The sequence below is a fragment of the Lepidochelys kempii genome, chromosome 3 (assembly GCF_965140285.1).
Source record: "Lepidochelys kempii isolate rLepKem1 chromosome 3, rLepKem1.hap1, whole genome shotgun sequence".
NCBI classification, from domain to species: domain Eukaryota; kingdom Metazoa; phylum Chordata; order Testudines; family Cheloniidae; genus Lepidochelys; species Lepidochelys kempii.
Genome location: NC_136382.1, coordinates 204,874,383 through 204,896,149, shown reverse-complemented (window position 1 = coordinate 204,896,149; position 21,767 = coordinate 204,874,383). Strand labels below are relative to the sequence as shown.

General features: G+C 50.5%; 2 protein-coding genes across 2 annotated transcripts; one reads left to right on the top strand and one right to left on the bottom strand.

Annotated features, from left to right (window-relative positions):
- The first annotated feature begins 5,083 nt into the window (after positions 1–5,083).
- On the top strand, positions 5,084–8,747 carry SSTR4 (somatostatin receptor 4). Its single transcript, XM_073339713.2, has one exon. The coding sequence runs from the start codon at positions 6,118–6,120 to the stop codon at positions 7,357–7,359; it is 1,242 nt and encodes a 413-aa protein (XP_073195814.1). The 5' UTR covers positions 5,084–6,117; the 3' UTR covers positions 7,360–8,747.
- A 7,480-nt stretch (positions 8,748–16,227) lies between these two features.
- Positions 16,228–21,036, bottom strand: THBD (thrombomodulin). The gene has a single exon (XM_073339712.2). The coding sequence runs from the start codon at positions 20,925–20,927 to the stop codon at positions 19,284–19,286; it is 1,644 nt and encodes a 547-aa protein (XP_073195813.1). The 5' UTR covers positions 20,928–21,036; the 3' UTR covers positions 16,228–19,283.
- Between the last annotated feature and the right edge of the window lie 731 nt (positions 21,037–21,767).

The following is a 21,767-nucleotide window of genomic DNA, read 5'->3' as shown; positions in this document are numbered from 1 at the left end:
GGAGACTGTGGGCTGCACCGGAATTAACTGGCCACGGCCTCTGAAGCGCAGCCAGATGCCCCGACTCAGCAGATGGGGCCCATGGCAGTGGTCACAGACGGCACTTATGTTCTCGGGATGGCGAGATGGGACGGTGGGCACGTGTTAATGGAGCTGCTGACGCGGGCATGTAAAGGTGGGGGCCCTCCCTGCGCAACCCCTTGTGGTCAGGTGAGGTACTGCTGGTGAGCCCCACTTTAGTTTCCACAGATGGGACACCAGAATGTTCCCTGCAAAGGACCCATGTCAAGGGAAGCCAAAAAACAAACACAATCCAAACGAGTCCGTCTCCTCGAATAGAGTCTCATGGAAGGAGCAGTTGTAATCAGAGCAAAGGCCCTTAGGACCCTGCTTCAGAGCTCCTCAACTCAGAGTCCTCAAACAAAGTCTCTACCTGGTCAGGCTTCTCTTCTGGAGCAGCAAGGGAGAGATCTCACCACCACTTGCAAACTGGATAGCTTCTAGTCCCCTCTCTGCTCTGCTTCCTGTTCCTGTTTAAATAGGACAGCCTTCAGGTGGAGCAGGTAGCCCTCTTGATTACCCGAGGCTGTTTTGGTTGTGAGCACCTGGCTGTCCCTTAAAGGGGTAGTACACTCCTTTGCAAGGTACCACCATTTCCTTCCTCAGGAACAAGAAACAGGCCTGTGATGAAATGCTGAGAATCAGGTGTCCCAGACTACTGGAGACACACCCTTTGTGTTATCAAGGAGGACTTGTGGCACCTTAGAGACTAACAAATTTATTTGAGCATAAGCTTTCGTGAGCTACAGCTCACTTCATTGGATGCTGTAGCTCACGAAAGCTTATTGTAACCCTTCTGCCCGTCAGAGTTGGCAGCAACAAGGGCCGGGTTCAGTATCTAGGGGATCCATTCCAATAACACAATGCAAACCGGCTCGAGCCCCCACCCAGTGACCTGGGACAAATCTATACCACCCCCGCTGGGCGCCTCCAAGAGGCAATACTTCCCCTCTCGCAAGCACAGAGTCTGAGTGTAGCAAAAGTCTTTTAATAAGAGAGAGAAACAATGTGGCATTATGTTGGGGAAACACCACCAACCGGATTCATAACACAACCCATGAGCAAAAACAACCCCACCCCAGGCAAATTGGGGCATGCCCTTTTCCCTTTGGTTCTTGAGTCCAGCAACCCCAAAAGTCCAATGCCCCAAAAGTCTCTGTCCCTGGTCAGGGCAGCCCCAGAGTTCGAAAGTTTATCGGCGGAGCTTTACCTCCCAACCTGGGTGGAAATGGGACGGGGGTAAGAGGCACCTTACGTGATCTGAAGCTGACCGCCCCATAGCTCCATAGCGGCGCTCCGCTCCGCTCCGCCAGCCGCCCCACAAAACTCCTTCGCGCAGCTGCACTCCGCTCCACTAGCCGCCCCACGAACTCCTTCGCTCAGCTGCGCTCCGCTCCGCCAGCCGCCCCACGAACTCCTTCGCTCAGCTGCGCTCCGCTCCGCCAGCCGCCCCACGAACTCCTTCGCTCAGCTGCGCTCCGCTCCGCCAGCCACCCCACGAACTCCTTCGCTCAGCTCCACGGCCCACAAGCAGCTCCTGCCATCCACACACTGCTCCGTGTCGAACTGCTTTGCCAGCCGTCCCGCAAACTGCTCCACAATATATCTTCAGGCTCCCCCACTACTTAACACAACACTCAGTGATTTCAGCGCTTAGGTGAATTCAGCTTATAATAGGGGAGCCCCAGTGCTGGTGCACTGTCAGCCCAAAGTGAGCTCAGCAGCCTATAACTAGACTTCTAATGAAATCAAAATTAGCTCTGATATTCCACAGTGGAGAGAGGAGGAAGTGCAATTAGCATGTAAGGCCCTCACCAAGGGGCCCATGCCACCAAGTATTAATACTTGTCCCCAGCCTCTCTCCATTCACACACTTTTGGAACCCATGACCCTTGCCTAGCGAGTGCTACTTAGATGATGGTGAATCCCTCCATCGTAACAAAAGGCCACGTACAGTTCCAAGCACAGTTCCCATAATCAGGGTAATAACAATTTATTCTTCCTGCCCCAATAACAGAGACACTGGGGATCCCACAGCAGCCAAAGTGACCATTTGGGCAGCTATGGTCTCATTCTAGGCGTGGTGGGTGTGCCTATGCAAATGAGATCGGCCCCTGAAGTTCTTTTCCACAACTTGCCATACCTCACCACCAGATGTCAGGGTGGAGCTCATCCTGACACTGCTTACATCATGTACGGATGCTGTAGCTCACGAAAGCTTATGCTCAAATAAATTTGTTAGTTTCTAAGGTGCCACAAGTCCTCCTTTTTGCAGATACAGACTAACACGGCTGCTACTCTGAAACCTTTGTGTTATAACATTTATATAATGCTTTGGGAACATTTTAATTAACCCGGTGATGGGACAGCCAACCTGCTCCAGAACCTCTGCCAGCCTGTTGTATTCCTCCTTCCATCATGTCTTTATTTATAAAAAGAAGTGTGTCGTTTTCTTGCTGACATTGCATGTCTCAAATAGACAGATTGACCAATCCCATTTCCAGTCACTTACTCCAGAAGCTGGGATACCATCCAGCACAAAGCTTTCAGGAGGTATATGAGCACCCATTTGTGGCCACAGGTCTCTCTGCAGTGCCCTCCCTTCAGTAGCCCCCTCACACTCCACAAAGTCTTTGTTGTAGCTTAGCACCTCTTTCTGGGGCTGGTTCAATACTAAATACAATAGGAGCCGTGATCACAAAATAATCCAACATAAAGTACAAAACCATACGCTCTACCTGAAGCCACCAGTTCCCAGCCCTCTCTGGACAGAGCTCTGGCCGTGCATCCATCTGACCCCCACCTCCCCAGCCTCCCAACCAGCCACACTCCCTGAAGCCTCCTGCTGCCTTTTATGTTAAATCACCTGATTCCCCTCAGGTAAATCTCTTCTTTTAATCCAGGCTGCCTTAGCCCCAGGCTCTCCAGCCCATGAGCAAGCCACCATGTTATAAGATATACATACGTATTTTCCAAATAAAATACGCTGTGGAGAACCCATGTGGAGGATGCTGTGAGTGGTGCTCACTTCAGAGCAGAAAACCCAGAGCAATTATTTCCCTGATGTAAACTATCCAGTTCCTTTTCTATTTCCTGGGGCGGGTTGGGACTCCCATCGCCACAGTCCTCCAGCCCTGGAATGAAAACTCAAACACACAGACATATTCAAAATATCGTCAAAGGACCCCTGATAGACACCACACAGCTGCTACAGAGTAGGGCTGGCTGGAAAACAAGAATTCTGTTTGGCAAAAAACCCTCAGAATTTCAACATTCGTTTCCATTCTACATCAGAACAAACCCAAGACCTTTCCAATTTTGGGGGGGGGGGGGGAGAGAGAGATACCCATCCCAGAATAGGAGACTCATCTGAGAGATGGAAGGTCCAAGTTCAAGTTTCTGGGCTGAATGAGGCAATGCAAGGACTTGAACCTGGGTTTCCCATTGCCCATTTCCCACATCTCTCATTCTCCCTCCGGAAATTCCACGTGAGATCTGAGAAATCTTCACAATGAAAGTTTAGCCGAACTGATACCTTTGCACAAAAAGTTCAGTTTCCCTGAATCTACATTTTCTGATGGAAATGTGAAGCCATGGACAAATCCCCTGCCAACTCCACTACCAAGATAAGACTGGCTTGTTCTGATAGCGACCCCCAGGTGGAGATGCCAAAGAAAGACACTCATGATAAATGAACAGAAAAAGCAAAATGAAAACAAATAGAAAAGGGGACCCAACAAAGAGCTCTGTGTGGCTCGAAAGCTTGTATCTGTCCCCCACAGAAGTTGGTCCAATAAAAGATATTCCCTCACCCACCTTATCTCTCTAGAAAAGAACAGACACACTGGTGGTCAAATCCTTTGCTACCATCACAGCTGACTACTCCATTCCTACGGGCTGATGGCTGCACCTTGATTTTCCTCCACATCACACCTGGTTGGTCCGGGGCAGCCAGGCGTCCCCTCTGGGTGAGGCTGGGGTCATTGCTTTAGCTGCACCTCACTAGGCATAATCAGAGTCCACATTTCCTCCCCAGGTCCCTTTCTCTAGGCCAGCTGTCTGCTTCATTCAAGAGCTCTAGCTCATTCTGCTCCTTGTTCTTTCTGCCCTTTCCCCACTGGGCTTGTTCAGAGAATCCTTCCCTTGCTCCCGGAGGGATGGATTCCGATACCCTTACACACGCCAAACGGGACTTTACTCCACGAATAATCCAAGCCAATGGGACTGCTTGTGGAGTAAGGAGAGTCAGGGGATCAGAATGACTTCTGCACTCGGTTTTTGCTTGGTCTGTTTCAGTGGTTTTCAACCTTTTTATTTTTCATTTGCGGTCACCTTTGGAAATGACGAATGGAGACGTGGGATCCTTTGGAAATCTATTGTCTGTGTATATATTGTTGAAGTCTGTTCAGTCAGTTTTCAGTCTAAGCCTTTTGCGGACCCCTCAGACATAGTCTGAGCAGACCCCCAGATTGAGAACCACTGGTTTATTTGATTCCCTTCCTTCCTTTTCCCTGCTCTGCTTCTGTGTCCACTTCAGTAGACTGGCAAGAGAAATTCCATCTGGGGGACGAGGGGGGGGAGGCAAACCCCAACCCTTTGCTCTTCTCTGCAGTGGGAAGTGATTTCAAACCAAACACTTGAGTGCTAGCCAATCGGGGAGGGCCATCTCTAGTTGCCAAGGAAACCTTCCTTCCTCAAATGCGTAGCCCATGTGGAGACACCTTGCATTGTGCGGTGTGCCGCTTGCCTGCATGACTGTCTCCCAGAGGTACCTCCTTGAGTCCTGTACGTATATAATTTGCGCAGTCCTTTGGGATGATAAATGTAAATGTTGCTACTGAGTGGGGACAATTTTGCCGTGAACCTCTCTCCCCCTCGCCAAGATGCCCGGATTGCCGGTTGTGAGCCCCTGCAATGCAACCAGCAGCTATTACGCAGGGTTACCGGCAACTGTTTGATCTGTGTATTATGAACCTCCCCCCCCCCCACCTTCTAACAGCCTTCTCGGACTGACAGTGGAGATACTGCAAAAGGAAGCGTTTCCCTCAGCCATTTTCAGAGCACTGGCAAGGCGAATATCAAACAGAAGGGGGAAGGGTTGGCATTGATTTTAAAGGTGAAACTCCTGATCAGAAAGTTGTACCTTCTTGTGGAAACATGCCAGAAATGATTCAAGCAAATGAGAATAACTCAGATTAAAATGGAAGGAGAATGGCCTGTCTTTTACTTTTAAAAGGCCAGATCCCGCTAACTTTATTCACCTTGATTAGGACCTTCTTGTGCCCGGAGCCTGTTGATGTCATTGCGGCTGTCTGCCGGGTAGGAGTACTGCTCAGCAGCGGTAAAGTTTGTTCATTCTATGGACCTTCCTTGCAGGGGCTAATGAAATAATTAAGGTCTGGGGAACACCTCAGTGAAGAGGAAAAGTTTAATTATTCTCATTCCTTTGTATTTAACGGCCAGCGGCCACTGCTGCAGAGGCGTCGCAGCAAATGACAGCACCCCCTGGCTCTGCGTCCATTGTCTGAATCGGTCAATGCCGAAGCTTCCGAGGGCTGCATGTTGCAGTACACTATTGTCTCGCCGTGAAGCAAATCAAAGGCACCCTCGCCGGTGGGAGGGCGGCCTGTGATTGGAGCTACCGGAGGTGTGTGACAGCGATTTGACAATTAAGGGAGCAGCAGCAGAGAGCACAATTTTGCAGCTGCTGCTGCTACAGGCACTGAAAACTCACATTTCTGCCTCTTTCTCTCTCTCTGTCTCTCTTTGAACCATCTGCATGCTGAGAAGCGTACCTGCCAGGCGGCATCCTCCAACCCCGGCAGTATTCTTCATCTCCCGGCAGCACCATCCGTTGGCAGGCAGCAGCCACTTGTCCCCCAACAGAATCCAGCTCCTGGCAGCAGCCTCCATCCTTCAGCAGCCTCCATTCCTTAGCAGGCAAAACCAGCCATCCCCCTCCCCAGCATCACCCATGCTCTAGCATCATCCATCCCCAACCACATCCAGGCCCTGCAGCCCTTTGCTCCCTCTCCTCCCGATGGGACAGCTGCCAGCATGAGCACCGATGCCAAGCACCTGCCTGCAGGATCCCAGGAGGGGAGCGGGGCTATGTGGACTCCATCCAGCTGGATGGCTTCTGACGTCCCTCCCAACGCCAGCACCTCCTTGGCACAGCTGGATCAGCGGCAAAGGGCGGAGGAGTGGGGTGGCAATGCCGGAGAGATTACGGGCACGGTAGTGATCCAGTGTCTCTACGCCCTGGTGTGCCTGCTGGGGCTGCTCGGCAACTCACTGGTGATCTTCGTCATCCTGCGCTACGCCAAGATGAAGACGGCGACCAACATTTACCTGCTCAACCTGGCCATCGCCGACGAGCTCCTCATGCTCAGCATCCCCTTCGTGGCGGCCTCGGCTGCCCTGCACCATTGGCCCTTCGGCCGGGCCCTGTGCCGCACCGTGCTGGGCGTGGACGGGCTCAACATGTTCACCAGCGTCTTCTGCCTGACCGTGCTCAGCCTGGACCGCTACATCGCTGTGGTGCACCCGCTGCGGGCAGCCACCTACCGCCGGCCCCGGGTGGCCAAGATGGTCAACGGAGGGGTCTGGCTGCTCTCGCTTCTGGTGGCCTCGCCCATTCCCATCTTCGCCGGCACCGCCAGCACGCACGATGGCCGAGCAGTGGCCTGCAACCTGCTGTGGCCTAGTCCGGCCTGGGCGGCTGCCTTTGTGGTCTACACGACCTTGCTGGGCTTCCTGCTGCCGGTGCTGGCCATGGGCCTCTGCTACCTGCCGATTGTGGGCAAGATGCGGGCGGTGGCTCAGCAGGTGGGCTGGCAGCAGTGGCGGCATTCGGAGGGGAAGCTGACCCGGCTGGCGTTGATCGTGGTGGCCATGTTCATGGTGTGCTGGATGCCCTTTCACGTGGTTCAGCTGGTGAATCTGCTGCTGCCCGGCCACCTGGATGCCACCGTGAACAGTGCCTCTCTCGTCCTCAGCTACTCCAACAGCTGCACCAACCCCATCCTCTACGGCTTCCTCTCGGACAACTTCAGGCACTCCTTCCATGGGGCGCTACGGCGGTGCTGCAATGCCAGCTTCTGCTGCTGCCGCCACCCGGACCTGGATGGCGCTGAGGAGGAAGAGGAGGAGGAGCCGCTAGATTACTGTGCCGTCCCCAAGGGGGAGGAGACGAGCAAGGGCTGCATGTGCCCGTCTTTGCATTGCCAGCGGGAGCCGGTGCACCCTGAGCCCTGCTGTACACCCGGCACCCTCCTTGCAAAGACCACCACCTTCTAGATGGCATGTGTCCTCCTCCTCGGGACCCCTGCCTTCCGAAAGGGTGCCTCCTCCTGGCCCAGCCCGCGCCTTGCAGGACCAGCATCTTGTAATGAGCACCATCACCCTGCTGCTGCATCTCACCCTTCAGAAACAGACGAGCGGGGTAAAGAAGCCTGCGTAAGTCCTCAGCCTGGGGCCATTTGCTTCTAGGTTGGCTCCTGCCTTTGGGCTGTGGCTGGGATGGGGCTTGTATGGCTGCTGGGTAAGCTGGCTGAGGGAGCTGCCCCTGCTTTTTTTCTCTTTGGGTAGCTGGGCTTGTTTCTTGATCGATTCCTTCTGTAGCCTGAGCAGTCCCTTGCCACTGAGACCGTGGGGACCATGCTTGGAGTAAGGTGCCACTCAAGGTGGCAAAGGGTCTAGAATGAGGATTCTCTTAGCCACTCCCATCCCAGGCATTTGCTCACAGGGCAGGAGTACTCTGTTGGCTTCTCTGACATGGGTTGTTTCCTATGAGCCTGCTCAGCACAAGAGGCTAGGGATATAATACAGGTTAATGGTCAGCATTGGGTCCACATCCTGAGCCCGATGACTTCAGGAGGAGTTTTTCTGCAGCTCTCACTGGGAACAGGCTCAGCCCTTCTAAGGCCAGGCTGGTAATTAAAATGCAAGAGAGAGAGAGAGAGAGAGAGAGAGAGAGAGTATATCTTCTTTAATCTTTTGTGACCAGTGTTTGGAAAGGAATGTGCCATCCTTAGCAATTTATTACTAGATTTTCAAAAGGGCACAACTCCCATTAAGAACAATGGGGGCTGCAGGGTCCTTTTGAAAATCCACCCATTAACCTAGTAAAGTGTGTCTAAAGGGAAAATAGTACCCTAGTTTGCAGAAAGTACGAGTGACAGTAACCTAACCCCAAAGTACTGATTTAAGGCTCAGTCTAGCTCCGATTTAGTGAATGAGAATTTTGCCATTGACATGAACATAAACAGAATCTAGACTTTTTAAATGCTTGAGGTTCTTTTAGATCCTTAGAAAGAGCAACGGTGGGTAGGACTGAGCTGCAGTTGTGTCATGAATGATCCAATCTGTAATTGTGCCATAGAAAAATAAAAAGCCATAATGTTGGCCTGTAACACTGTTATTATTATCCCTCAGGATTACATTACAGGAGTGGTTTTGTGTTTTAAACAAACAGCCTTCACAACATACAAGATCTTTAGGCATAAAAAGGGAGAAGCTACAGTCTAAACTGTATCCCGGTGAATCAGCAATAAATCCTAACCATGAACTGACTCTGAAGGTTTGGGTAGTCAGGAGTTTTGTTCCACCCTCCGCAGAATTCCTGCATTTTAGGTGCTCAAATGCACTTGTTCTTGTTTGGCTTTCCTTAAAATTCTTGCAGTACCTAAAAACACTGTCTCCTGGAAGTCACTGATTGTGATGGTCCTAACATGCTCTTGAGCTGCCCGTTCATAGCCTTAAAGAGATTTCTCCAAGTGCTCCAGCAATCACTGGAATCGTTGTTGTCCGAGTTTTCCATAATCGTTCCACTTTGTGGCAGAGCTCTGCATAGTACTTCACGTACGTCTCGTCTTGTTTCCTTTTTATGTTTCTGTCTGCTGGCGTGGCAACATCCATCAACACGGTCTCATTGGTCTTCTCTTCTACAACACTCATTATTGTTACTTATTACCATTACCAAAGCTCCTAGTGAGAGACCAGGACTCCATTGCACTAGAAACCCAGAACAAAAAGACAGTTGGAGAGCTCACAATCTAAGTAGTCACATGTCCAAAGACAAACGCTGGAGACCACTTTAATCCTCATCACTCTCAGTTGACAAAGGAGTACAATAATTTGAGGTGGACAGGTTTATCTGTGATGCTTCAGATTTGGGCCCCCACCAGGGATTGAACCATTTACTTAACATGCTTACCGTTCCACACTGCGAGTAGTCCCGTTGTCAGTCGATGAGACAGCTCGCAGCGTGGATAAGCATGTGCGTCTATCTTTTCGAGATCAGGGCGTTGGGAGCCATAGCAGTCCTGGGAAGATTTATGTAAGGGATTCCATCTGCTGGATATGCCCTGTAAAATGGCATGAAGTGACTCCTGTCCTCTGGCTAACCACTGCACTCTCCTGGCAGCTCATCACGGGGCTGGTTCTCCTGGCTCTTCACTTTGTGCAGTCCTTTCCACCAGTGTAAAGTGTCCCTAGTGTTCTGATCCAGTAACATGTCGCGCCCATTTTGCCTTCATGTAAAGGATGGCACAAGATGCAGGGCAACGGAGACTCAGGCCCCACAAACGCTTGCACAGCGACCACCAGTGCTGGGCCCTGCACGATTTCCCAGAGCTGCTGATCACTCTTCAACTGCATCACTGCCAGCTGATGTACAGGCAAAGGTTATGTTCCCAAAGAACAACTCCGTGCTGCTCTTTTGACTTTGACAATTGTTACGATGTTCTTAACTTTCAATTGCACACAAGGGAGGCAAAGGGATCTTGGCATGGGAGAGGTTCTTTAATAACATTTCAATTATGCTCAAGCAACAAAACGTACAAATCTAATTTCTGGGTGTGTCCTGTGCTGGGATAGTGCCATGCCTTGGATGTGTACAATAGCACTCAGCCCCATGACTACAAATGTTCCCAACATTGAAACACGCCCTTCTCTCCCTTGCTGCTCACAGGAGCCTTGACACGGCATGTAACTCAGGATATTGTCAAATCTCGAGAGTGCTTTAGTTAAGTGTCTTCGATTCAGAGATCTAAGGCCAGAATTGTCACCTAATCTGACCCCTTGTAGCCACAGAACGTCACCCAGCGAGTCCTACATCAAACCCAGCATTGCAGGATGAACTAGACTAGAGTGTATCTTGTAGAAAGACGTCCGGTATTGATTTAAAGACTCCAAGTGGTGGCAAATTTGCCACATCCCTTCGCAACCTGTCCCAGTGGTTAATTACCCTCACTGGTAAAAACATGCATCTTATTTCCCATCTGACTGAGTTAAGATGATAACCCTAAAAAAAAATCCCACTGGATAGCTTCTTTTAGGGGTGGCTATAGAGTAGGTTTTTGTTTATGTTGTGACTTTTTTCACTTAAAACACCTCTGGATATTTAATTGATTTTTTCCATTGTTTTTTGCTATAAAAATTATTCAAAGTAGAAGGGTCAGAGGAAATAGTAGAAAAGGCGTGTTTGGGGGACTTTTACTATGATTAATTTAAGGGGGGGGCCTTTTTCTTGATTTTTCAGCTAGTTCAGATACACTGGATGGGATTTTCAGAAGCCGTCAGTGTTGGCCTATGGCTTTGTCTACACGAGAAAGTTCTGCCTCCTCACTATGCTGGTATAGGGCTAGTGTTATTCTGGTCTGGTTAAAGTGGGGCAAACACACACACACTGGAACGGGGTGGGGATGAGGAATAAACTGTATTGGTATAAAGCATCTTTATTCCAGCATAACTGTATCCTCCTCAGAGCTTGTGCCAGTAGAAGTGTATCAGTAAAAAATATCACACCCCTAACCATCATATTTATACCAGTCCAACTTTCCTATGGAGACCAGGCCTAATTCTGTTCCCATGTGGTAAAACTCCTCTTCATTTCAATGGGAGGCCGTGTCTACACTACAGTTGCTACAGTGGCCCAGGTCCGGCACTGCAGCGACGTGCCGCTGTAGTGTCATAGTGTAGGTGATTCCTACAGCACCAAAAGGGGTTTTTCCATCACTTTACATAATCTACCTCCCTGAGCATTGGTAGCTAGGTTGAAGGAAGAATTCTTCCATTGACCTATCCACGTCTACACCAGGGGTGAGGTCAGCCTAGCCATGTACTCAATGGTGGGAATTGTTCACACCCCCTGAGCACCATAGCTATGTCAACCTAACTTTTAAGTGCTGATCAGACCTTAGACCAGAAGTGGGCAAATGAGGGCCCGCAGGCCACATTCGGTCCACGGGACCGTCCTGCCCAGCCCCTGTGCTCCCGGCCGAGGAGGCTAGCCCCCGGCCCCTCCCCCGCTGTCCCCCCTTCCCTGCAGCCTCAGTTCGCCACGCCACCGCGGTGGTGTGGCTGGCTCCGGCTGGGCAAGCTTCTGCTGTTCTGAGCAGCATGGTAAGGCAGTGAGGGGAGGGGGAGGGGAGGGGGGGGGTTGGATAAGGGGCAGGGGGTTCCAGGGGGCAGTCAGGGGACAGGGAGCAGTGGGCGGTTGGATGGGGTGGAGGTTCTGGAGGGGGGGTCAGGGGATGGCAAACAGGGGCAGTTGGATAGGCCTGGGAGTCCTGGGGGGGCCTGTGAGGGGCAGGGGTGTGAATAGGGCTCAGGGGACAGGGAGCAGGGGGCTTGGATGGGGGTGGGGTCCCGGGGGAGCGGTTAGGGGACAAGGAATGGGGGGTTGGACGGGTCGGGGATTCTGAGGGGGGCAGTTGGGAGCGGGAAGTGGGGGGGCAGATAGGGGGCAGGGCCCAGGCTGTTTGGGGGCACAGCCTTCCCTACCCGGCCCTCCATACAGTTTCACAACCCTGATGTGGTCCATGGGCCCAAAAATTTGCCCACCCCTGCCTTAGACCAACACTGACTGCTTTTGAACGTCCCACCGAAGGCCTAGGACTCTGAACCAACATATATCCTGGGGAAGATTGTTACTGTTGGTGTTCAGAAGTTTCTCTGGCCTTCCCTTTCTGTTCAGGACGTTAACCTAGTTACAAAGCCTGGATTCACTGGAGAAGAGGACAATGTTCAATTAGAACATTTAACATGGAGTACATGGGGGCAGAGAAGCAATTAAGAGTGGCCTGTCCCAAATGAAGGACTTGGAAGTCTGGATCAGACAGGTAACTTCTCTTTGTAAAAGTCTGGATCAGTTTCCCCACGAATCACCACGTTCCAATGAAGCTTCATTTCTCCAGCTTGGTTATTTTTGTCACTTACAAATCAAAATTCAAAAACTCAAGTGTTGGGTATTTAATGCCTCCTGATTTTACTTGTTATTCATCATCTCGGGCCAGTTACTCCAAGACAAAGTGAATGCTAAACACCACCAAACCAGAGTGGTAGCATTATGCAACTGCTTTGTACCTACTTTGCATGCATCCTGCACTGGTGTCAATGATTGCACAGGGAGCAAGAAACAAGGTGCAAGATCAAGACCGTACAGCTGGCAGTGTGAACAGGACATGAATTCCACTGGAAGTAGGGTGACCAGATGTCCCGTTTTTAAAGGGACAGTCCCGTTTTGGGGGACTTTTTCTTATACAGGCGCCTATTATCTGCCACCCCCTGTCCCGTTTTTTCACAGCTGCTATCTGGTAACCCTAACTGGAAGTCCCTTTAGAGGAATCTATTTCTTGGTGGTGGGGGTGCGGGGAGTTTGGTTCTCAGTGTTGTTTATTTTATAAGTATGTGGGGCGGGGGGGGGGGGGGAGTGTCATGGCAGCATGTTCTCCTCCACATAACTGGTTAGCACATCTCCTCTCTATAACTGGTGAGCTCTGCTAACTGGTATTAGTGGATGGCAGGGGGAGGGGCACTCCTTCCACAGACTTCCCGCCCCCCATGAGGTAGGCTGCACCCTCGCAAGCTCCAACAGAGAGCAGTCACTGTGTTTAACTGCAATTACCTGGCCCCTGTACCAAGACTCCTTACGTTCCTCCCCCCGCAGTTTGTACTATCAGGAATTTGTGCTGCAGCTCCCTAATGCACAGGAAGAATTTGTCTGCTGCTACATGCTGCCCACTGAGTGCCTGGGAGCAGAGCTGACCAGTGCATGGAGGGCAGGGGAACAAGGGCGATGGGTCCTCCTCCTCTCCAACCCCTTTAGGGCATCAGAGGGTGCATAGAGGGAGCAGCCTCTGTCTCATTGTCACAGGCATGTGGGCAGGGCACTTAAAACAGATGGCAAGTTCCTTGGGTGCATCTCCTCCACGCGCTGTAGAAAGAGCCTGGCAATATCCGGCCCTTCAATTACATTTTGCTTCACCCTGAACAGTTAAAACAATATTTGGTAGCTCTCCCGCTGTCGGCAGACAGGTGAGCTGGCTGACACAGCAGCCCAGGGCAAAGCTCAAAAGGCAGAGGGAGAAAAGGACTGAAATCAGGGGGGAATCGTTCACCCACAGCTGGATCTTCCAAGAGTTCATTCAAATGAAGGCTCAGCTGGGAGTTTAAACCCTGACCTGACTTTGCCGTCCAAGATCTCCCACACGTAAATCAGGGTGGGGTGGATCATCTGGAACCCATATTCAATGGATTACATCAGTGGCAGGTGGGGTATTTGTAGGGCTGGAATTCATCGTATCACACTAAATCCCACTTCCCTTTCTCATAGGAATTGTCCCATGGGTCTCCTGCGAGCCTCCTGGTGTAGGATTTAGTCTCTCATATGCCATCCAAAGGGAAACACTTGGATGCACTGTTAGATGTAAACTTTTGGGGTTGTTTTAAAACAAAACAATATTATTTATGGGCATACAATGAAGGAACTCTAGGGGAAACATCTGTATTTCATTTACTTGTAGCTGCTTTAAATAAAATTGAAGTGGACGTACATAATGTAAACCTCTTAGAATAATGAAAGCTTGCTTCCCAGTTGCTCCTTTCCTGCACCGGGGCAGGGAGAATGCAGAGATGAAGAGAGGGGATGAAGTGGCTTTTAGTATGGTCTGGGGCTATGCATGGCACTGCCTGCCCTTTGGTATAAGTCAGAGAAGCCTCAAGGTGACTCTAATTTACATGCTGCTTCCCATGGCTCTCAATTAGCTCTGAGAAGCAATGAACAGCCATAGTGCCATCCAGTCCAGCCACACCCCTGATCTATCTCCTGTGCTTGGACCTGGAAGCCAGGCTGCTGTAGAGCATTTCACCAGCTTTTCACTGGCCAGGTGTTCTTAGAGGGCCATTTTCACCCCTTTGAGGTTCCTTTATGTTAGAGTGGTTTAAATGTCACTGAGAATCAGGCCTGGAGACTTTAAAAGCCTGTGAGTAATAAGGGGACATGGCCAAAAAGTCTCTCTGAAAGGAGTTATTAAAATGGCGAATGATGGGTCCTGGAGGTGCTGCAGCAAGAGTTGGTAATCGACTTTTAGAAAACCAAAGGGGCAAATCCTACTCTCCATTACATCGTTACCCTCCAAGGAGTTGGACCCGTGCAGCTGGGGGCGGACAGGAACATTTGGGCTCAAATCCTGGGAAAGAGAGCACAGCTGAGAACAAATAAATAAAAGGTAACTCCTGCACCAAACACAAGCCCCTGGATGCATGGGGCTGGAGCACAGAAACAAGGGCACTTCCGGATGATGTTGGGGTTTTCATTCATCAGCCTGGATTTACAGTAAGGTTGGATTCCCTTTAATTTTCTGGTTCTGGGACTTTTGTTGCTTTGGTTTAGAGAAATAAAGGGGGCCAGGGAAACCAAAATAAGAATTGCCAGTAGTTTGCAAGTTCCTTGAGTTGCACCTATGTGGACTGGTTCCACAACCTAGCTGCTGCCCTTGAATAAAGTGACCAGTTCCTAACCATCCTTGAATGAGATCACTGGAATCCAGCCACCCTGGATGGAAGCTTTGCAAAACCAGCTACCCTTGCCCAAAACCTCCTGACCACCCATGGATAGTGGGCCACCCCTTCATCTTTTATTGTCAATCTTCTCTCTTAGGGGTGAAGTCCTGGACGTGAATGGCCAAACCCCCATGGACTTCAAGGGGGCCAAGGTTTCACCCATCACCTTTTAATTGCATTTTCTTGCCAAAGAAAATGCTTCTGGCAACCTTTCCTCCCCCAACCTTGATCCCTCCTCATTTCTTTGGAACATATGTGCCCATCAGATTCCCCAGCCCCCTCTGTTCCCTGCAGAAGTCAGTAAAACTAGGATACTGGGCAGGACATTTCTTCTGTGATTATTTTTATTCATGCAGCACTTTTCTTTCTCAAAGCACTGTACAAGGATTAATCAATCCTCACAACCCTCCTGAGAGGAAGGTAATCTTTGTACAGATGGGAAAGTGGAGCACAGAGAGTTTAAAGAGATGTGGCAAAGTCACACAGCGAGTCCCGGTGGAGCCCGCCAGGCCTCCCCACTCTCAGTCTTGTGTTTAATTCACCAGTGCCACAATTTCTGATCAGAACACACAGAGGAGATTCTCTTCTCCCCTGTGCAGCGCTCAAAAGTAGCTCAGAACTTTTTGCTGAAGCTTTCTTTAAACAGACTCACCCCTGGGTTGGGAATGGGAGTAAATTCAGCCCAAAAAGGAATTTATTTCTCAAATTTATGAGCAACTGGAAAAGGAAGATTATAGCAGGAGCTGCATTTCAACTTTAACAGGTGCCACTACTGCTAATTTAATCTGCGGTAATGTACAAACTTTAGGCCCAATCCTTGCTCATATTAAACTCCCATTCAAGTCAACAGGATTTGGATAAAGACACATGGCAAAATTGTCTCAGCCACAGGAAACTCCCACAGGGCCAAATCCTGTTCACACTCACAAAAATCCACTGACTTCAAAGGAGTTTTGTATGTGTGTATAGATAGATATTTCAGTGGAGTGACATGAAGGATACATCTGGCCCTACGTAGCTATCATTTTATTTCTATTTCATTAACATTGATCTTTTAATGTTAATCTTGTTCTCCATTATTTACAGTCCATTATCACGGATAATAATCACACTTGCAAAATAGTTATAAAAGAATGTTTGGCCTGATTTTCAAAGGTGCTGGAACTTGCAGCACGCATGGACTCCAATGGGATCTGTGGGAGTTGGGCACTTCTGATAATCTGGCCAGTAACAAAATTGTTCTTGGTAAGGAAAGATCAGCATCTGCTGTTATTAGGGAGGTTGTGGGGAGAGGAGAGAAAGAACATTTCATTACCACATTTTCTATAAACCAGGTTTGTCAAGCTTTATTTGTATGCCTGTGAAATCACGCAGTGATTTTGCATTGCATAGGGTACATTTCCAATAAATAACTATTTACAAATGTGCTGCATTTACAAAACCATGGATTGAACCATTTACAGTAAGAAAGCTAGATTTCATGTAACACATTTCTTCTTCTGTTTGTTTTTTTTCAAAATTTGAAATGTATTTTGATCATTCTGGCATATCAGGAAAAAAATAATACCATGTGTTAGCAGTCTCACTTTGTATGTACCTACAGTTATTTTCACCCCAAAAGGGGAAGATTAGAAAAATCAAGTTTCTCAATCTCTTAACAGTAAACTTTCTTAAGAACAACCAGCTGGTAGCCTGCATACTTCTTTATCAATCAGTTCATCAATCAGGGTAGGGATAGGATACAGAGGGACCTAGACAAATTAGAGGATTAGGCCAAAAGAAATCTGATGAGGTTCAACAAGGACAAGTGCAGAGTCCTGCATTTAGGAAGGAAGAATCCCGTGCACTGCTACAGACTAGGGACCGAGTGGCTAGGCAGCAGTTCTGCAGAAAAAGATCCAGGGGTTACAGTGGACAAGAAGCTGGATATGAGTCAACAGTGTGCCCTTGTTGCCAAGAAGGCTAACGGCATTTTGGGCTGTATAAGTAGGGGCACTGCCAGCTGATCGAGGGACGTGATCATTCCCCTCTATTCGGCATTGGCGAGGCCTCATCTGGAGTACTGTGTCCAGTTTTGGGCCCCACACTACAAGCAGGATGTGGAAGAACTGGAAAGAGTCCAGCAGAGGACAACAAAAATGATTAGGGGGCTGGAGCACATGAGTTATGAGGAGAGGCTGAGGGAACTGGGATTATTTAGTCTGCAGAAGAGAAGAATGAGGAGGGATTTGATAGCTGCTTTCAACTACCTGAAAGGGGGTTCCAAAGAGGATGGATCTAGACTGTTCTCAGTGGTACCAGATGATAGAACAAGGAGTAATGGTCTCAAGTTGCAGTGCGGGAGGTTTAGGTTGGATATAAGGAAAAACTTTTTCACTAGGAGGGTGGTGAAGCACTGGAATGGGTTACCTAGGGAGGTGGTGGAATCTCCTTCCTTAGAAGTTTAAGGTCAGGCTTAACAAAGCCTTGGTTGGGATTATTTAGTTGGGGATTATGTCCTGCTTTGAGCAGGGGGTTGGACTAGATGACCTCCAAGCGGTCACCTATATGTCTGGGTTTGCTATCCCAGAATTGTAAAATGTACTGCTAGAAAACTGAGCACTGCTGCATATCAATATTTCATAGGCACGGGACCCTATCTAGTAGAGCTCAATCATGCTCCTCTTGAAGCCAATGTCAAAGCTTCCATAGAAGCAGAAAAAGGCCCTTGGAGTTCTCTCAGCATTTGGGCTTATTTTCTCCCACAATCTCATTAAGGTTATACTGCCCGTCTCCTTTGAACACTGGTCTGACCCTTGGCTTTTATAGCCTCCTAACCCTTCATCTCAACACTTGATAAAAGGATCTGGAAAGGAAAATGTGAAATAAATTTTTCGGATTTTGCCCACTATAGTACTGGATGGCAGACAGAGGACCTGAGCCTGCTCCCATTGAAGTCAATGGAAGTTTTGCCACTGTGTGGGTAGGACAGGGCCCATAGCAACCATCTGGACAGGGGCTGAGGGATTTAGCAGCGCTGGGCAAAAATGCCCTGCCATCATGTTAATAGGCAGCAGAGTTAAAACAAACAAAAGGAAGTATTTTTTCACACAATGCACAGTCAACCTGTGGAACTCCTGCCAGAGGATGTTGTGAAGGCCAAGACTATAACAGGGTTTAAAAAAAAACAAACTAGATAAATTCATGGAGGATGAACAGGGAGTGTGTCCCTAGCCTATGTTTGCCAGAAGCTGGGAATGGGCAACAGGAGATGGATCACTTGAGGATTCCCTGTTCTGTTCATTCTCTCTGGGGCACCTGGCATTGGCCACTGTCAGAAGACAGGATACTGGGCTAGATGGACCTTTGGTCTGACCCGGTATGGCGGTTCGTATGTTCTCATCAACAGGAGAATATGAAGTGGTTTTATTAATGATGTTTTAAGCTGACAGTGAGAGAAGGGGGAAAAAACCTCTAGAGAAAATGTGAATGGAACACACAACCGTCAGCTGGGAAGGCTTTTCCACCATAGCAAGAATGACACACCATTGACAGTTCCATGTACCCAAACACCCGCCCCCCTCAAAAACAAAAAACCTGTAACAAACAAACAAACAGCAACCAAATCAGCAGAGTTCTGACCCTGAAAGGGAGAAGGGGCAGAGATTCCATGAAGTCCATAAGGGGCTTTGCTTTTGCTATTGATTTTACATGAAAGGTGCTCAGATACTGTGGTAATGGGTGGCAGCACAAACCCCTAAAATAGATAAATGTGGGGAGCTGCAATTTCTTACAGATAACAAAGAGGACAGGACGATGGAAGGTAGGGGAAGAACTGATGGAAAGGTCTTTGCCACTTGTTAGTAATTAGCAGTTTTTAAAAAATAAACCAAACCTATATCTGTCGCAGGAGCATTCCACCTCTTCTCGATTGCTCAGTAGCTCCAGCCTGATGTGGGAAAGAACTCATGACACTGTCTCTGGATGAAAGCTGCTTTCACCATACCACTTCAAAGTCTAGTCAGTTGCATATATTCTCTTGTTTTATAGTCAGATTTCAATAGTCAGTTCCAAACAAGGGCAGTTTTTTCAATGCACAAAAAATAATGAAGTTCTCTCTTTAAACCCCACAAAGCTCGCCAAGTCTGGAAAAGGGGGGAAATCAAAAAGGCATCTAGGGGTTTCTTTAAAGATGCACAAATGGGACTAGCTCAGCATTGTATGCTCTACCATTCAGTTTTCTCATCTCTTGCAAAGCATATTTTTCTGCAGCTCGTTGAAAAATAGTGAATATTTTCCCTGCAAAGTTTTAATGACTTTCCTTGAAAAGTTTTCATCAGAAATTTGAAAAATTTCACCCAATTCCATCTTTTCCCCTTTCAATCCAATGGGATTCTTTACAGTTTCTGGTTAGTAGAGGGGCATCCGGGGGGAACTTGCTGCAGCATCACTCCCTTTTCTGTCCTGTTGCTACATTTATAATCCATGGCTCCATGAACTGGGAAGTGCTTCTTCATCAGGTGGTAGAGAATGGCCATCAGGACCAGAATTGTGGACAAGATGCCAATAATGATTCCGATCAGCACTCCAGGGTGGAGGCTGTCTGCAGGCGGTGGGACATGGGGGGGGACTGCTGTTTTTGGGTAGGGTTCCATTTCACCTGAAAACTCATCTTCAGAAATACAAGAGTGCTGCTTGTCAAGGCTGTACCCCTCCTGGCAAGAACAGGTGTAGCTGCCTGGCTTATTTGTGCACAGCTGTTCACAATAGTTTAGCTCACACTCATCAATATCAACACACATCTTTGCACTACCGTTGTGGTGATCCAAAACAAAGCCATCAGGGCAGTAGCACGTATCCTGTGTATGGGGGTCACAGTCTGCTGGGCATTCAGTCTGGTTGCAAAATAGGACACATTTATGGGGGTCCAGGGGGGATGGGGCGTATCCACTGGAGCAGCTGCAGCGGTAACCCCCTGGCACATCGTCACACTGGTGTTGACATTTCTCTCCGTCGCAATCTCTCACGTCCTCACATTTGCCCTCCACCAGCTCGTAGCCCGCGTGGCACTGGCAGGTGAAGCCCCCCTTGGTGTTGATGCACACTTGGTCACAAAGGCCCGGGTTGGTTTTACAGTCATCAATGTCTCTGCAGCTGATGCCATCCCCGGCCAGCTCATAGCCCTCGTGGCACATGCAAGTGAAGTTGAGGGCGAGGGGGATGCAGTGGTGCTCGCAGGGGGCGTCGGCACACAGGGAAGAGCAGCTGCGTTGGTCCTGGTCCAGCTGCTTCCCCTGGGGGCAGGTGCAGCGCGGAGTCCCGCCGTCCCCCTGGCAGGAATCCTCGCACCCGCCGTTCTCCAGCTGGCAGTGCCAGGCCCCGGGGCTGGCTGAGCTCCACCGCATGCCCCCGCTGCTGTGCTCTTGGCACACCAGCTCCACGCCCAGGGCCGGGATTGAGGCAGTGGTCTGGGGAGGAAGGACCAGGAGGTCACTGTCCTGCGCCCCGAAGGGGGTGGTGTAGGTCACAGCCAGGCCTGCCCCGGGGGAGAGCTTGGCGCACGTGTCAGGGTAATTGTACTCACACAGGAAGCCGTCTGCTTCGGAGTCACACCGCTTCTCCTCCCAGGTGAGATTCAGCGCCGCCACGGCGACACACCGGCGCCCGCAGACGGGGCCGCCCGGCCTCCACTGGGTGTAGTCCGTGCGCTCGTCGCCCGTGACCCAGCGGAACCCCCGCAGCGGGCGGGCGGGCTCCGAGCACGCCTGGCCCGGGGGCAGCTGCAGCCCGATCCACAGGCTGGAGTCGCTCTGGTTCCGCACCAGCAGGGCGATGGCGGTCTCCGCCACCGTGGAGCGCACGGTCATGAGCTGCCCCCCGCGGGCCTGGCAGAGCCGGCTGGCGCCGGGGAACCGCTGCCGCCCCCAGAACAGGCCGAAGCAGACGTGCTCGATGCACTGGGCGCCCACGGGCTGCGGCGGGGCGGGAGCCGAGCGCCCGAGCTGGGCCGTGGCCACCAGCGCCAGGCAGAGCCCCAGCATGGTGCGGGGCGGCGGAGCTGAGCAGGGGCTGGCTGTCGGGGGGCTCCCCGCGAGCAATCGGCTGCTCCCCGGCGCGCCCGGCGCTGGGAAGTTTCGGTCATGCCTCCGCTCGCTCGGTGCCCACGTTTTTATAGGGGCGCTGCAGCGCAGGAAGCGCCGTCCGGGGCTGGGATCGCCCCCAGCTGCCGGAGCAAATCACGGTCACCCGAGGGGCGGAAGGAGGGTGGGTGGGAGACTCATTGTCTGCAGAAGGAGGCCGGGGGGGGGGGCTGATGAAACAATCAGACCCCCTCCGCCCTGTGAACTCGCCTGTCCCTGGAAGAACAGCTTGGCCCTTTGCCGCACCAGGGAGTCGGCCGGATAGGCGGGGGGACACTCAGCGCGCCCCACCCCAAGCAGGGATTTCGGGGGTCTCTGAGCCCACGCCCTGAAACGCGCTTTAGCGCAGCAAGGAGAGGGGGTGGCTCATTCCGGCCCCACAAGAGACCCGTTTGGATCCAGGGCAAAAGGAGGAGGTTAGTTCTGGGAACATGAAGTGGATCGTTATGTCCCAACTCTGCTTTTTGGTCTAGGTACGAACTGCTGCGTGTGAACGCTTCCCCTGCTCCTTGCAAAGAGACCATTCAGGGAGCAGATTTCTCAGCACGGATCTTCCAGGCGTGGGCATGTGTCCCTGTCACACGCCTGGCTGGACGCTTTTAAACCCGATCCCAGCTCCCGTTTCCCCAAGTGCACGAGAAGCAACCCGTGCCTGCTCCCAGGTTATAACAGAGGATTGGTGTTGAATGTGGATTGGCTCTGTGCGGGACTGCCTGTTCCCTAGGGAAGCCATGTGGCTTC